This window comes from Apteryx rowi, unplaced genomic scaffold (genome assembly GCF_003343035.1).
Source record: "Apteryx rowi isolate R43461 unplaced genomic scaffold, aptRow1 scaffold_73, whole genome shotgun sequence".
Lineage (NCBI taxonomy): Eukaryota > Metazoa > Chordata > Aves > Apterygiformes > Apterygidae > Apteryx > Apteryx rowi.
The window spans coordinates 1,144,867-1,162,496 of record NW_020451016.1 but is presented as its reverse complement, the minus strand read 5'-3'; the positions used below and the strand labels follow the sequence as shown (position 1 = coordinate 1,162,496).

General features: G+C 39.6%; 1 protein-coding gene across 4 annotated transcripts in view; it reads left to right on the top strand.

Moving 5' to 3' along the window:
- Window positions 1-17,630, top strand: part of CSTF3 (cleavage stimulation factor subunit 3) — a 57,547-nt gene that overhangs the window by 33,413 nt on the left and 6,504 nt on the right. For 2 of the 4 annotated variants that reach the window (XM_026087726.1, XM_026087722.1), the window contains 12 exons: window positions 6,151-6,183; window positions 6,566-6,663; window positions 8,122-8,188; window positions 8,310-8,344; window positions 8,451-8,577; window positions 11,339-11,416; window positions 11,622-11,784; window positions 12,318-12,427; window positions 12,831-12,947; window positions 14,185-14,259; window positions 15,622-15,765; window positions 15,859-15,961. In XM_026087726.1, the coding sequence (XP_025943511.1) occupies window positions 6,151-6,183; window positions 6,566-6,663; window positions 8,122-8,188; window positions 8,310-8,344; window positions 8,451-8,577; window positions 11,339-11,416; window positions 11,622-11,784; window positions 12,318-12,427; window positions 12,831-12,947; window positions 14,185-14,259; window positions 15,622-15,765; window positions 15,859-15,961 (1,150 nt within the window). The remainder of the gene's footprint in view (window positions 1-6,150; window positions 6,184-6,565; window positions 6,664-8,121; window positions 8,189-8,309; window positions 8,345-8,450; window positions 8,578-11,338; window positions 11,417-11,621; window positions 11,785-12,317; window positions 12,428-12,830; window positions 12,948-14,184; window positions 14,260-15,621; window positions 15,766-15,858; window positions 15,962-17,630) is intronic. The other 2 variants (XM_026087725.1, XM_026087724.1) reach the window with 2 other exon arrangements.

Here is a 17,630-nt window from a genome sequence, read left to right as displayed (position 1 = left end):
AGTTTAAACAATACTCTTCATTACTGCACAGTTGACTTATTTTTAAATACTGTGATCAGATTCAAAGTATATCTAAATATAAATACAAATACATGATAGTGTACATGATAGTCTATTATTTTATTAATCAGGAAATGACTATGAAATGCAAAAGATGTTTCTGATCAGAAAACGGACTGCAAAATGGTGCTTGTTTTTTACTCTACACTGTAGCCATCTATGTGGCAGTTGTGACTGCATCTTGTAAGGAGACTTTTTCAAGTGACAGTAAATCTACCGTAAAGAATATGACTTGACTTCTACATGTTGATGTAATGCCATAGTTGTGGAAACTGTAAGGATAATACATGTAGTTGAAGGCATTTGATTTAGAATAATTTTAAGGGACTTTTAGAATCTCATTTTGTGACAGACTTTCAAATCAAGACAAATTGCACCATTTTGAGTGAAAATACTTAGAATGTCATCTTACTACATTCTGAGAAGTTTACTTTCCCATACTCTGCATACTGCAGCTCTTCCTTGCAATCTTTTCTAATAGCAAAATAAAAACTGCGTTTTCACAAGGAATGTCAAAACTTTGGGACTTGATTCTCCTGAAAACTGCAGAAGAACTGAATCTTTCAGTCCTTCATATCTGATGCAAATTGTAGCAAAATTCCACATTAAAAATTACATCTGTAATTATATGCTAACTTTTTTAATAAAGAATTTAATTGATTTAGCCTTTAGCCTTTGCACAAGTAAAATATATATGCTTTGTTAATGCTGCATACATAAGATAACTCTTGCATTAAAAGGTTATTCTAGGCAGTTATAATCCTACCTCCTTGGGTAATGACCACAATATGAGTGTGATGTTACTCCAGTGTATTTGTTCTGCTGATAGGCTATAGCATTTCACTTGCATTTCATGTACTTGAATAGAGCTTCGTTTGCTATTTACAGAGTTAACTGCTGTTATCTGACCTGCATGAAATGAGTTTGTCATATTAAGGGCTTGCACAGTTAATCAAGAGATTGCCTTCCGTTGACTGGAAGTCTCAGCAGATAGCAAACGTACTGAACGTGCTAAAGGCTGAAGAATGAATTAGCTTGTTACATTTGCTTCATCCTTTCAAACATGAAATTTATTTGAGAGGTACTGAGGGGCTCGAGCTCCTTTAGTCCAAGCAGTATTTGTTCCGCAGATAAAGCGAGAATCTCTCTTCAGCCAGCCCAAACTTTATTTTGGGAACAGGTACAAAAATGTGAATGCATTTTACTGGATACACAGTTTGATACTAGTAAAGACCCTAATTACATCCTACCATGCTTGACAGTGAGTATGTGGTGGTTAAAAAGAAAAAAATCACAGTCTAAAAATCAAGGTGTAAAAAAATAGAGAAATGGTTGATGCAAATGGATTTCAGTGGTGATAAATTGAGTAGTCTGTTTCTCTTCCTTTAGAAATTATAACTTCTTAATTATGTCATGTTTAATCATCTGCCTGTGAATGAATGTGAATGTGAATGAATATAGGTCTTTAAGAGTGAACTCTCTTCACTTAAAGAAAAGCACGATTTCCGGAGTGTACATGTTGTATACACTGGTTGTAATTTTGTACTCTGAGGCACGTGTAGTGTATGTTTTTCAGAAAGTGATTAYAGGTGTTGCATACATGGTATTATTTATAACAAAAACCATATTTTAGGAAACAGTAGTTCTTAAAATACCTGTTTCTATGAGCTAAGTCCCTAGGAAGTTAACACTAGTGCTGCTGTAGCTTGTTTTCTCCTGTCACCTCCCTTTCCCTGCCCAACTCGTGCAGGTCAGGCGCTGGRGCGGTGGGAGCGAGTGCCGAGAGCTGCCCTTGGGCCCCTCTCGCAGGCATGTCGGAGAGCTTTGGAGAGCGGTGCCTGGCGGGGGGACAAGGCGGGGGACACGCTTGTTTCCTCTCCCGAGGTGAGAACAGCATGGAGCTCGGCTGGAGATGGTAGATATGGGAACATTAGGTTTTCTGCTTGGAGAAAATCTGATCTTTCCTCAGAAAATATCCACTAAAAAGGAGAGGCAGCTGAGATACAGAAGTAGGCGAGATCTAAAAGCAGGAAACGTGCAAGAGTCAGCATGGCAGAAAAAGCCATGCTCATCCTTACTGCCTGAAGAGCCGGATCAAAACCAAAAAACACAGGAAAGAGTAAAGACAAGCAAACTTGTTAGGCTTGTGTTGTATAATGCCAGACAGTTAGAAGGAGTCTTAAGTCTGTAGATAAATAAAATCTTTCGCCTTGCATAATCATAAATGGTACACGTGTCTTTTAATAAGGCTATTAAAAACTGTGAAGTGCAGTGTAATTTATGGATTAAATTTTGCCCGTGAATGTTTGTGAAGCTCATTATTGGGAAGTATGTTGTGTATCCTGGAAGGAGTTTGACCTTATTGTGAAATCATCTTGTACAAAGCTTATACAGCGGTGACTTAAACTTCCTATTGGATCAGCAAATTTAAAAGGAATTTTTCAGCAAAACAGGTGGAATTTGTCATTCTCATAGGCAGAGGAAGGTGCCCACAGGTATCTTCTACTACCGAAGCATCTGGGTTTAGCCAGTCGGACTAGGTGGTCTTGGCGTAGCCTTCAAAGATGGAGGGAAAGATGTATTCATATATACCAATTTTAGCCTAGAAGGACGATATTCCTAAGCTTGTTCTGTAGCTGATGGGCTGGTGATAGAGACACTCCTGTATGTTAGACCCCTCTGTGAGGGGGGGAAAGAGACCCCAGTTTTCCTGGTCCCAGGGAACCTTTTGAATTAAAACACAGAATCATGTCAGAGAATAAGAGACTAGGAATAGAGGCAGCGTGAGAAATCGAGAGACGATCTAGTACAAAGGACACGTCCAGTTCAGTTTGTAATGTTCGTCTTTACGGACAAAAATACAGCATTAATATTGATCCTTTAACTCTTGTCCACATTTGATCACTACCTATTGCTGTGTCCGTGGCAGGAAAAGCCCCCAGTGGGATACCAACATGTGAAGGCGAGTGGAGGAGGCAGGTAGGAAGCCCAGGCAGGCTTTCCCCATCCCTGGCATGGCCCTGTGCCGGGGCTGCCAGAGGCTCCTTGGCAGGTGGTGAGCCAAGAACTGCCAGGCAACTCCTACGGGAGGAATTAACCTTGTTGGGGCCAAGATTTCACCAACAACCTGAATTTTCAGATGTTGGTATCAAACTACTTGTGTCAATTGGCTATTGAAAATATTTAAGAAATAGGTAACACTGAATTGAATTCCAAATGTGAACAGCAGCTTTTCATGCATCTGATAATTCATGTAGAAAATGTGTTGCTCTTTGAGTCAAAACACATGCGAATAAAGAATAGGGTTTTCTTCTTGGCAAAATATTTTAATTTCCAAGGTCTTGTGGTAAAAATTGGTTCATTGAAAGTGCATGTAATCTAATTGATAAGCATTTCTTGTGCTCAGTCTTGATGGTGCCAGTGCCGCCACACACTAATAAAAATGCACTAGTAAACCCTTAAGTAGGATTAGTGTGCCCATATCTGATATGATATAAAATTACCGAGATCAATCTAGGTCACTTCTGCTGAGTTAGAGATGTCATTTGGCTCTTATTTGATAAGGGGCAGAGAGATGGGATAAATAGGTGGACAACATTTACTGGCTTATCAGCTATGGCTAATAACTCTTTGGCAGGCTAACTCAAAAAGGACATGCCGAGCATTTTTACGTGGCTAAACCTGGAAGGCAGACCAGTTTCTGCCCTGCCTGCTTACAGCTGTTACGATTTTTGAACATGTACAAATTCTTTTTGGTCTTGTTCTTAAATAACCGCAAACTAATGCCTACATCAGTGGCAAAGCCTTGGGTTAATTTTATTTAATTTTCACAAAAAAAGGATTTATACTATCTGTAAGGGATTGAGTGAAGCTCAATCACCTGCTTAGTTCTTTAAAAAAAAAAAAAAAAGTCTGCTGCTCGTACTGAAGATTTTACATGAGTAAGTATAAGCAAACAAAACGCAGGCAGCTGTGCGTTGTACTGGACATACAAAACAATTCATTGGTCCTTTCCCATAGGATAGGATTTTTCCATAGGATAGAGGGAGTTGGCAGGGGGTGGAGTGGGGCCCGTGGGCCGAGAGCGCTTGCTCTTTAGTGAGAGCAGTGTCCTTTTCACCCTGTTCTAGGAGGCGCTGAGGAATGTGAAACGCTGCTCTTGCTGTCAAAAAAGGATGAAGTAAAAATGGTAGATGTCCTTCGCAGACTTTACAATGGAAGAGAATTTAAAAATATAAGAAATTATTCTCCTTCAGCTGAAAATAGGACATGATCAGAGTCTGTGTGTCCCTGAAAGATTTCTGTCCAAGCAACCATAAAATTACGATAAATGCTCTTTAAAATATGCTCATATCTTGAAAGGCTGTGAGAGAATGGAAATAAGATACGTACCTGTGCTAGAAGTATGTTAGGTCAGTATATCTTATCACAGAGATTACAGATGTTCTCTGTAGCACAGGCATGCTCGCCTCCTGATTTATTTTGGTTAAATATTAACATGTTGCTTTTCAGAGCAGTGTTCTGAATCAGTCCGTTCTGCATTACAGGGGTGCAGACAGAATGTGTGGCAATCCTGTGTGCAATATGTGAAATACTTAGGCTTAACTTTCTGAAAAAACAGATTTTGTGGAATCGTTTAAAACTGTGCAGGTTCTAATTTGAAAGTGTTTGAAACATAGGGCAAAGCTTGTGTGATACAAAAAAATCTGTTCCATTAAATTTTTTCTGCAAAGCTTTTTTGAATTCTCTCATTTTTAATTAATCTTGCTACACCTGAGTTGCATTCCCTACGTTCAGGAGCGAGGGAAGGTGGAATACTCTGTTGCGGGCGTCTCCGGCGCCGGGGCATTTGCAGGAGCACGTGTAYGCTAGTGTAGCGACTAAGGCCGGGTAACGATGGAAGTGCGTGCACTGGGCCGTACAGCAAGTATTTATCTTAGGCCTCCTGCCAAAGAAACAGTCTGCTTCCTAAAGTTTCTGTTACAAATTCTCTAATGCTTTAAAGTGAGAATGATGTAACGTATGATGACATGAATATTTTGTGGTAGAGGATGCTGTTTGCTTCGTGCTATTTAGGGGTTAATGAAAGGCTTTTGCTGCTTTTCCTGTGGTGGTTTCACACCCAAGTGAAAACTGAATCCCCTTAATAAACAAAGAGCAATGAGATTTCAAAGTGAATTTTGGTGTTTACAAACAAAATGCAGCACAGACAGCATAAGCAATGTTTATTTTACTAAAAGATCATTATTTCAAAGCAGATAAGCATTTTCTAGATGGTTTTATAGATTTTCCTTGCTTCTTTGGGGTGTATTGCTACAGATGGCCTGGTATGTTAACATAACTTGAGCTAATATATATGTGAAGAGTTGTGTGTCAAACCCTCTGAATCTGTCTCATGTTCTTCTGTGTCCTATGTGAAAGGCAGCTTGTTTACTTAGAGGCAAAGTTTTACCCTTAACCCTTTCGTTTCGTGTGCTATCTGAATGCAGCTGAGGGCTGAGATGCGCGGGTGGTTTGGGGGTGTCCTGCTGTCCCGCGGAAAGCGGTGCCAGGGCTCTCGGGCACGTGTTGAAAAACAGATTCTCTGTGCTTTATTCCCACTTTCAGTGTCAGCATATTATATCAAAGTTTACTTTCAGAAATTCATAAATAATTGCTCAAATATAAAGCAGATATGGTAATCTGTTAAACTCCATTTTGTAAATACGGTATTTTACCCTGAATTTACTAAATCCTGATCTACAGGCTTTAGTACTTAAGTCAATATATGCACTTAAGGCAACAAAATTCCTTGAAGTAAGAGGCTAAGTGTCCAAACCAGATAGGTAGGAAAACAATGTTATCTACTGATGTCTAAATTCTAGCCCTATTGGAAATCAAAAATTTAAATGTATGCAAACTGAAAAGCTAAGGAAAATACATGGGTTTCGTATGATAAGTTATATTTTTGCAACATTATGTGATGTTAAGATGTAATCAGTTTAGGCAGCCAAAGTGCAAACTGGAATGCTTTACTACTGTATGAGAAATATATTCCTACTGTTCGAAAATAGTTTCCTAAGTCATTTGTTCTTTTCTGCTTCCCTGTAGATTAAAGCAAAAAATTATGACAAAGTGGAAAAGGTGAGTTCAATCAATATATGTAATATATATCTATAGCAAGAAGTATCTTGTGGTTAGACTAAAGCAGATTGGAATGAACTGTAGCTTTCATTCAATGGTCTATTCAAAAATGCAGATAAGTATTGCTGAGCAGATTTTGTTGTTGTCACCATGCTGTATCCAGTGATGTGAGCAGAGGAATTTCTCTGCTGGATTCTCTCCAGTTTGCTTGCATAGCATGAAGATGCTTTTGTTAAAAGGTTGAGTAATTTAATTTATTCTTTCTTTAAAATTTCAGTCATAATTATAAAGCTGATTTTAATTCATACTGTATAGTATTAAAAGTAGAAGTCTAATTTCTGTATTTGGAATCCTGATCACATCTTCTTAATATATTAAACAGTTATTTCAGCGATGCCTTATGAAGGTTTTACACATTGATTTATGGAAATGTTACCTATCCTATGTACGAGAAACCAAGGGGAAGCTACCTAGTTACAAGTAAGTTAAAATGGTTGCTCTGAAATTTTTCTGGTTTTATGGTAAATTGCTCCTGGTTTGGTTTTTAGGGGGTTGGGGGGTTTTTTTGTTGTTTTTTTTTTACTGGGTAGTGGGGAGAGACCTTCTCTGGGAAACCTATCTGGGAGTCTTGTAGTAGAACATGTGTGTGTTGGGGGTATTTTATATATCTTCTGCATTTTTGTGAATATTTTCTTTGAAGTGCCTCAGTGCTTTTATAGCAGCTTCTTTAATTGAGCTTGCTAGGTAAAATTGCCTCTCTAGTTTGGATCCATTATAAAGATGTGGGACGGGGGGCTAGCTGGAGCATCCGTGCTGTTTCCCGTAAATGAGATGGGTGCTTGAGCCGACCTGTAAGGTTGGTCTCAGTCAGCATCGTGTGCTGAATTCCCCCTTAGCGCCCTGTTCAGAGCCTCAGCAATATTCTTCTGACAAGTTCAAAGCTGATTCCAGCTGAGACAATATATTTGAGGCGGGGAGGTGAGTAATTAAGGTTTGGGAAGGATCCTAGAGCGTAAAATATCAGGGTGTTGAAAGGTTTGGTGATATTAATCCCTTTTCATTTGATCACATTTTGTGGACTGAGTTTAATGCTCTTTTCCATGTGTGAGGTTTCAACAAATATTGATACCTTTTTAGCATTTACAAATTGTTTCTTTCCCAGCCCACCATAATTTCTTCATACTATAATTCTTAAGATGGTAATTAATTAATTGATGGATTAATGAAAGAATACCAAATTTTTCTAATTAAAAAAAATTTTGATAGTAATTCTAAAAAGTGGTTTTCTCTCTTCCCCTCTCCCCCCCCATATCTTTTTGTCCCATTTAACTTTCTTTTATTTTTCCTGTTAATATGGACAAAGAAGTGAGGCACTGAAAAATGTTTGAGGAAGGGAAGCTGGAGAAAAAAGAAGGAAAGAGTAAAAGCTATTTTGATAAAAACTTGAGCAAGGAAAAAAATTTCTATGAACATTTTCAGTTTGGAAAAACTACCTCGAATTTGGGGGGACAGGGAATCAGTCATATGAGAACTCTTGTCCAGCTTCACGCAGTGGAGCTACTCCTGATTGCCCTGGCCTTTGCTTGGTTCCTCTTTTCTCAGAACTTCCTGAAGTTTGTAGTTTTCTACTAACATGAGAGGTACCTCTGTCAGCTGGGAACATTTCGAGAGCAGTTGCTATCTATCTTTTCAACTTACCGCACACGTAGTATACATGGATTTTCCCATGCTTAAGGAGAGGGGGTCTCAGGAACCATTAGTATGTTATATTGCCACAAATAAAATCCCAATGCCAATTTTGACTCTCTGTTGTTAGATGGTATATTTATACTTCAATATTTGGTTAGAATTTGCTGCTCAAAAGAATATTCTTAAATAAAGAATTTTTTAAATACTGAAGACTTGCTCTATGGTCTTTGTGGTTTGTTTTTTCCTCAGAGAAAAAATGGCTCAGGCATATGATTTTGCTCTGGATAAAATTGGCATGGAAATCATGTCATACCAGGTATGGGGTTTTTTGTTCTTTTTTTTTTTTTTCACTGAAACACCTTTTATTTCTAACTTGGATTCTAAAAAATACAACTAAATACTGATTTCATTATATATAATATTTTTTTCTTGCATAGATCTGGGTGGATTACATCAATTTTTTGAAGGGCGTGTAAGTACCTTAAAAGAATTTTTTTAAGCTCGATTAAGGTAATATTCATGTTCATACAGGTTATGATCTGTAATAGCTGACATTAATCTCTCTCCCCGCTATTTAGAGAAGCTGTAGGATCTTATGCAGAAAACCAGAGGATAACAGCTGTCCGTAGGGTTTACCAGCGTGGTTGTGTGAATCCAATGATTAACATAGAGCAACTCTGGAGAGATTATAACAAATATGAAGAGGTAATCAAGAACATGAAACTTGTTTGTGACTTTTTTTTTGTTTTGTTTTTTTGAGAAAAGCAAAAATCATATTATCAAGTGTGGTACCCAAATTGTGTCCACTAAATAATTACGTATAAAGAGATGACTGGCAGTATTAACATGTTTTGTGTGTGCAGTGTGCACCAAGACTTGTATTAGAACTATACAGGTGTGATGAGTGATAACTCTTTTATTTTAAACACTTTATGTAGGATATATTTTAAATTGGCCTGTTTCCCAGTTAGCCCAGTGGGATTGATAGTGAATTAGAAATCCCTGTTAGCATTGTCAGATAATAGACTTAATGGAGCTAGAGCTGGCAGCTGACAGTGAAGGCTTGCTTTCCAGAGGAGGCATTTCCCACATTTCCGTTACAGTTGAACAGGTTAAAATGACACTTAGCTATGATGATTTAGACTTCCTTCACAGTATTAAGTTATATGTCCACAAGTACGTATAAAACGCTACTAACCAACCTTCACCTGAAGCTCCAACAGCATCAGTTCAGGTGAGTCTGCTGCCATGTGGTCTTCAGCAAGCATAATATTGCCTCGCTGACCGTGCAGGCTAATTGGTAGCTGCACCTTCCCGCTGTGTTCATAAACTTTTGGTACGGGCTTGTTGACCTACCCCAGTCACCAGAGGTGGGACGTAGGATCAGGCGCGATGCCTTAGTGCTCCGAGCTGCCCAGTGGGATGCACGGCGCTCTCGCTCCTCCCGCGGTGTTGCCGGCGTGCTCTGGGCCGCCGATGGCCTGCGTGGGAAAGGAGGAGGGACGTTTCTCTTTCCCTGCTTCTGATTATTCAAGTTGTAGAATTGGCCTCCCCCCACATAACAGACCACTCTGCTTAGCCGCTGGCAATACTTCCCGGCGTGAGCAGCCGTAAGTGTTCACTGTAAGAGCTCATCATTGAGGCAATATTCAGGGATACCTCAGAGAGCCTGTTTACCACCAGGGAAAATACCCAGGGACATGTCTTCTCATCCAGAGGAAAATCCCCAGCGTCTCTGCCAGAAACTTCCCAGTAAACTTCCCCTTCCTCTTCCCCTCCCACGCAGTGAAATGAAAGCACTCTCTGCTTGTTCCTACCAATTTCATTCGTACTTACGGAGACCGTCAAAACAATAGCTGAAAGCCGGGCTACATTCGTTCTGCGTCTTTCCCCAGTTGAGGCAGTTCTGGCTGACATCGTTGCATACCGCGGTTCGTCTCGAATCGCTCAGACTCGCTGGAAGACAAGGGCTGGTATTRTGTCCAGACCCAAGCTTCTGCACTTCATGTTCTGGTGAGACTGGCCCCAAGGGAGGCGGCTGCTGCTTACATATTCAGGAAATCCTGGCACAAAACAAGGAGGAAATGCTATTCACCAAAAAGGCTCCTTTGAAGGGAAAATGATTCTTCTCATGAATAGCCCAACAAAACAGCTCAAGCACAGCTCTCCATACAAAAGGTTATTGACTATTTGCTGCAGTGAAAACACTCTCAAGCTTCCCTTTAGCTCAGTCAGTAGCTAATGGGTAGCAATATCAGCCTGTCAGGCACCAGTAAGCATCTTTGATTGAAGAAATGGTCAAAAATGGCAACACACCTAGTGAGACAGAAAAACAAGTATCTCTGACTCTCGGAGCCTCACAGCAGCAAGTTGCTGGAGGCTGGGAGAGCATCCTGCGACAGCAGTGCTATGTGCTCAGCCTAGCCCTTGGTTAGATGGGGTATCGCTGTTTTTATGTTGCAATTGGCCCAGACAGCTGTCCCAGATAAACCCTCTGTGAGAGCCCAGGCAGTTTCTCTTGCTTCTGTAATGAACCAGTATCTCGATCAGATGCATATTTGAAATAGGAATCATAATTATGCTCACATTCCTCAAATTCCCGGCAAGTCACTTGGAGTGAAATCCACCCCTGACGCAGGCATGCACAAGAACAAAACATTGCTTTTCCTGCCTTAAGAGGAGTTTTTCCAGATTTTGCTAGTGACTGGGATCCCGTGACCTGGCCTATATTCCGGATTGCAACTTCTGGGTTGCAGCGTGGGGCCTGGCTGCCCCAAATCCCCTCTGCTCTTGTGCAGCTGAGTAACTGCGCGTGAACGTGGTCCTAAACAGGTATTGCTGCTTGGGGTATTTTCAGATCTCTCAGAGTTGACAAAGGTACATTTATGGCAGGGCTTAAGTTGACTATAATCACTTTTAAAAACTGTCAGTTACTTCAGGAGTAGAGAGAAATAGGACGTAGGCAGAGCTTTGAGTTTTGGCTTTAATCTCTGTTCTTGTCCAAGACACCTGAATTGGCTCAGATGCAGCCTTAGTCTTCACCTGGGAAATATCAGGTGGCAGTAAGGTAGGGAGCTCTGCCTCTCTGACGAGGCATTGACCATTATTTAAAGAGAAAAAAAATAATTCACAAATACAATCTTTGTACTGCTTTCTCCTCCATCAGATTTATGTAAAGTTCATTATGGTTTGTAAATTATAATTGATAAGATTAAAATACTTTGAGATGCCTCAGATCAGCTGATTTTTAGTAGTGAGTTTATTCCATCATAAATAAGTTCCTGCCCATTTGTGATATGTTTAATATGAGAAATCCAGAACCTTCTGAGATTGGTACTTTTACATACTTTTGACCTTTTTGCTCACTTTTGCATTCCCTTACAAGCCCCTTTCTGTACGAAATAAGATTCAGTAGTTCCAAAGTGAAATTGCACATTCCTGATTCTATTTTTTTGCCCTTCTCCAGGGAATCAATATTCACTTAGCTAAGAAGATGATTGAAGACAGGAGTAGAGATTATATGAATGCACGACGTGTTGCAAAGGTACCGACTTCTATTGACTTTTCTTTGTTCTGTTTAATTCTACAAACTAGCATTAAATTTAGTTSTTATTTTCATATAGAAGTGTTTGTTAGACTAATAAGGTTGGTATGCTAAAACATTTCCATCAGTTTTATAAAGCATAATGTAAAATAAATGTTTTGTGTGTTTAAATCTGCTGTTCAAAACATGGCTTTTTCTGTTTCAGGAATACGAGACAGTTATGAAAGGTCTGGATCGCAATGCTCCCTCTGTCCCCCCCCAAAATACCCCTCAGGAGGCTCAGCAGGTGGACATGTGGAAGAAATACATCCAGTGGGAAAAGAGCAATCCTCTGCGTACAGAAGATCAAACTCTCATAACAAAAAGAGGTAATCAGATGTGTAGAACTGTATTTTTTAGCTCCATTAATGACCTCCAGTTGAAGTAATGATGCATTTTAGTGTTGTCAGTGATCACGCTGTAGCAGAAGTTGATCAGCTTTTTCTTTCCTTTCTTGAGTTTTGTGGATTTTGTTTTTAAACTACTGGTTAGTTTTTGCTTAAGCTAAGCTGCACCTAATACGTTGATTTTGGGGGTACTGTGCTACAGTTGTGCGCCACTGAACTCTCACTGGAGATCAGGAGATGGTGGATCACAGCTTGCTCTCTTGTAAGCAGTCAGCTGCATCTGCTTTTTATGGCTGATGCTCACATCCTGTGTAGAGGAAACAGGTTTTAGCTGCTATTTATGATTCATAAAGTTCTTGAAGACTGAAAGAATTGCAGGATGTGATTCTTCTCTTCGGAGCCCATTAGTGTTAATAGCATCTAAATTATTTGCTCTTTTCTGTGTTTCATTCTTCCATTGTGCAAGATTTCTGCAATAATACACAAGGAATATTTCTTACTTTTTTTCTTTCTAGTTATGTTTGCATATGAGCAATGCCTTTTGGTTCTGGGACATCACCCAGATATCTGGTATGAAGCTGCACAGTATCTTGAGCAATCCAGTAAGCTGCTAGCTGAAAAAGGGGTAAGAAGATTGCCATAAAACTTTTTTTCTTTCTTATTTCATTACTTTGACACAGTATAATGCTGTTAATTTTTCCGGAAATACTTACGAACCAAGGAGGAAAAAAGATTTTTAGCATCTTAAATTGTCATGTTCAGAATTTTAAATTTTATGCTATTTTGAGAAATAAAAATCTTTGCATGTGAGGTAAGAATTATGAAAAACTGTTTTAGTCTTTGCCAGGTTTTTTTTTTTTTTGGTGATGCCTTCATGATTCTTCAGATGCTGGGGAGATGAGTGTCTCTTTTTTGGAGCATTTCACTGAAGTTCACTGAGACTTCTCATGGATGGAAGATATTCCATAGTTTGGCCTTCATTGTCRCAGCTGTTAAATGATAATATTATCATGTTTATTTTATAACAGGACATGAACAACGCTAAACTTTTCAGTGATGAGGCTGCTAATATTTATGAAAGAGCGATCAGCACTTTATTAAAGAAGAATATGCTTCTTTATTTTGCATATGCAGATTATGAAGAGGTGAGCAAAAATAGTCACATACTAAAGTTACATCCAAAGACCAAAATTTTCTCTTCAAAAATGTCATTTATTTGAAACATACTGCATATACAGAGCTTCTACAGAATTAACTTACTGATTCTTCTAGCCTTAACCTTCTTCAATGTTTCTTAGGCTGAGCTAACAAAATGGGGGAGGAAAAGCCTGTAGTGTTAGTTACAATATTTTTGAAAGTCTATTCAGTCTTTCCACTTAAGTATTGACTTTATTTTTCAAATGACTGTGAAGTTGAAGACTCATAGATTTACATTTACTGGGGCATTGGCTTCTCCACTTTTAAAATGGGGATAAAGAACACCTTTCCTATCTAGTTCTTGGGGATTTAGTATCTGTATTCCCGTGGCTCTGATGGAAGATGGGAGGCACCCTATATTGTCCTTTGCTTGAGAAAGTTGTTTATCCTGCCTGGTTACCACGTTATTACGCAGTCTCAGGAATGAGTAACGCCCCAGCTATGGTTGTTTTTGCACACGAGCTGTCAAGAACGCAGACCCTTTCCCACTGATCGGGTGAGGACTCAGGAGTCCCAAGTAGGTAAACTGCCCTCAGGTAGTATTTTCCACTTATCGTAACATGGAAGAGTTTGCAGTAAGATCCTGAGGACAACAGCAAACAAATCTTCGCTCCTGAAAGAAAAAACCTCTCTTGGCTTCCAGTGCAGCCTCTTGTATCCACCGCATACTGGCTATTTAACTTCTGTGAAGTTGCACGGTGCTTATAATATAGAAGGGCTGCAGCTGGCAATGAGCAGAGTGGATTATTGGAAATGCCTAAGTTTTAGAGTGAAGAAGGTGGTTTTCCTAGCTGGTCTGCAAGTTTCTTTTAGTTGGAGGTAAGGGAAACAGTCATCTTAGCCCAGCACCTAAATGGCAGTTCTGCTGCTGTATTATTGAGTTAAAAAAGGAATTCAGAGATTCTTGGAAAGCCTGTATGTAAGCACTACTGAGAATAGAATGCAGAGAGTAAAGAAATGACTGCACAAGACAAAAAAATGCATCTGAGTAAATAAACCACTGATTGACCATGTATAGTGTCCAATTGACAAAAGTAAACAAAAATTTTTAGGATTTTTCTGYGAATTGTTTTTTGCATTCTCAGAAGTGTTTTGTAAGAGTAGTATTAACTTTTAAATCGTTAATATAAAAATTCTGTAATTCTTTTGTATCACAAAGCAGTCTGTCTCTTTGTATTTACTTAGAGTCGAATGAAGTATGAGAAAGTACACAGCATATATAACAGACTCTTGGCTATAGAAGATATTGATCCCACTCTGGTAAGATGATCCACAGTATTGAGTTTTTCCACATTTGCATAGATCGTGAGCTGAGTACACCCAAAGAATGGGGAAGTACTTAGATGAGTTCACTGGGTCACAAGGATGATTTAGCAGGCAGAGTACTAAGGTGATGGAATTAGATGAAAATTTCAGTGAGGTTGATGCTTATAGCCTTTAATCCACTTAGATACATTAAGTGATGTGCCCTTTTGCCCAGTGTGTCTTTTGAAGAATCTCTTAAACCATGAAGATATTAAATGAAGATTCTAAAGATTTCATGAAGCAGCTCGTAAGCATTGGTGTATGTTTTGTTGGCTCAACTAAAATTTCACTTTCCCTCACCTTAACTTATGAAAAGCACATTGCTTTGTCCCATTGTCCTCCCTACAGAGGAATATATTGTACTGACTTCTGTGTACAGGTAGCTTGCAAAGAAATTTGAAATGCATCACATAAATATCAAAGTGTATTGCTGTACATCGACTTGAGTTATAAGTAAACAATATTGTTTGTAGTGCCAGCTGTGCTGATACTGAACAAATGGTAGAGAATGTAACCTGCCCTCAAAAAAGTTACTTAGTTTGTAAATAAACATGACAAAGCATGGGAAGGAAAAAGGTCTGAGGTCTAAAATTAAATAATAGGTCAGTGTCAGAGGAAAGATATCTGTTTATTGACATGCTGTATTCATTATATATAGACTATAATGCTTTCCAAATATGTATTTTATGGAAAAACACATACCACTTCCTTCTCTTTAAGGAACGCTGTTGTTTGTGATCTAATTCAGAGCAGAAGAAAATTAAATTCCCAAGAAATGCAAATCACAATCTGGCCACTGAATTAAACAGCACCTTCATTATTTTCATGATCAGGGATAAGCCTTTAAAGCCAGGATGATTTGTATCTTGGATCCTATAATATACATAAAAATGCTGAAATAGGCCTTTTGCCTTTTTTTTTAGTCTTATGGATGTCGTTAACTTTATTGGAAAGTTGACATTTTTAGAATAAGCAAGTGACCTCTAGTTCTCTCAAGGTACCAGCTTATGTAAATTACATTCACCTACATTACATTCACCTACTTACCTCCACTACCTCAAAAAAATTGCATATTATTGTCATTTTAGGGATTCAGTCTCAGGTATTTTCTGCTTTTAAAAAAAGTACATAAAAATCTTTGTCTTAGTATTTATAGCATGACAACATAGAGGCACAACACAATTTTGTTGGTTTCTATTATGAACTATTAACTGTATTTTGTGAGTAGAGATGATTTTAGATACAGCCAAAGACAGTACTATATCTTAGCACTCTTTGTTAGCAATGATACTATATAAATATTAATATACACCTTAGGTTTATATCCAATACATGAAATTTGCAAGGCGAGCAGAAGGCATAAAATCTGGAAGAATGATATTTAAGAAAGCAAGAGAGGATGCCCGGACCCGCCACCATGTCTATGTTACAGCAGCTTTAATGGAGTATTATTGTAGTAAGGTAATTATAGATGCTCAGTTTGATACTAAGGAACTGTTGGTAGGGTGCATAGCTCACTGAAGCTAATAACTTTTTTTCTTTTAATGTTTGCAGGATAAGTCTGTGGCCTTTAAGATTTTTGAGCTAGGGCTGAAAAAATATGGGGACATTCCAGAATACGTACTGGCATATATTGACTACCTGTCTCACCTTAATGGTAAGTTTTAAGCTTTGAGAGGTAGTAATGAAACATTCATTTGCCTTCTCTGTGAGCCTGGCTCCAGGCCAAGTTCTTTGTATTCTAGTTTTAATCCTTTCTTGAAGGGCAGTGAAACCTCCTCATAAAGCTCAGTAATTAGTTCAAAAAAACCCTGCCATTTTGTCCACGCTGACGTTCCAGAAGTGTATTGATTGACGCGAGATCTTAACTCTGCTAAACAGAATACAGTGAACTTTCCAAATTGTTTCCTAATTTGCTCTGCAGCAGTTTGACTGCATCATCTGCTGTAAACAGTGGGAAATATGCTGAGAAATCTAAATCCTGCGCTAAAGGATTTGTAGGAGGTTGAAATTAGCATGAGAAGTGATGGGTTGCTTGTTCCATACTGGAACCCATTTCATGGACTTTCGCTAGCGGTAATTTAAACTCATTCTCCCCAAATAGATGAGATGAGCAAGATCTGAAAGCAGGAGTGTGAGCTAGCTTGAGAGAACTGCCCCGCTGGGAGTGGCGGGGGAGCCAGTTTCCAAGCGCAGAGCAGGGCACGCTCAGGGCCTCGAGGATCCCCGCGCACCAGGCGCGGGGCGAGGGAGGGCTGGGGAGCCCGCTGCGGTGGCCGTGGCCACGCAGGGTTTCCCAGCACGGGAGCTCATCGCAGTGTTAGCAGAAACCAGGGCTGTAGCGCGGAGCACGGGGCCAGAGCAACCTTTGTTTGGAAGTGTCCTGGTGCGTGTTTCGTGGTGAATTAGCAATGGGTAAGGAAAGCGGTTCGTCCCGGCTCTCCCTCTGCCCAGTGGTGTCTGCCAGGGACCCGTTACACCTACGGGTTTCTTTGGGTATTTATTCAAGTATTCAGTACTTGAATAGCGGCCTCTCTCTAGTTGTCGGGAGCGGTGGCTGCAGCCTGCAGCCGTCCTTTGTTTCGGGCTCTGAAAGTCTGAGTAGATGTAGAGCTCTTTTCTTCTGTGAGCTGAAAGCAGGAAGATTTTTCCCGCCAAAGTATATTTAGTTTTGAGACAAATTATGTTAGGTCCACATGAATATCTGCAATGCTTTTTCATAGATCACCACTGGAAAAATTATCCTAAAACTCTCCAGTGTGCGTATTGCTCTGCCCTATGCCATGTAAGAGCGCATCTCTGAAAAACAGGATGTGGTCGCTGTTTTCCTCAGCCCCTGCTGCCTACCTCGAGCTGCACCAAGGGCAGGAGGTAGAGGCAGAAGTGAAAGGCTCCTGCATTAGCCCTGCTGGAAGAAGCATCCGGGCAGTAACTGGCCCACACTACGCTCTGCTCTCGTGGGTACCTACCAACGCTGAGGCCAGTGAGAGCAGCTGTCGGTATTGCCGGCTCTGGTGTTGAAGCAGAGGCAGCCACGCAGCAAAAAGCTGACTGGGTCTGAACCCAAATCTGAACATCTTGCTCACAGACTACTGATGCGTAATTACAATTATACACATATATATGTTAAACACATTAACATGTAACAGAATGTAAATGCTTTATGTAGCCCTGAAGCCTACTGTTGTCACATCCTTGTGTTCCTTTTCCTGACAGAAACAACCCAGCAGACTTTACTTAGAAACTAAAAAACTGACTGTTGAACTTCTAGACTTCTGTAAATATAAGATACAGTAAAATATTTAGCAAGAGAGACAGGGTAGAAG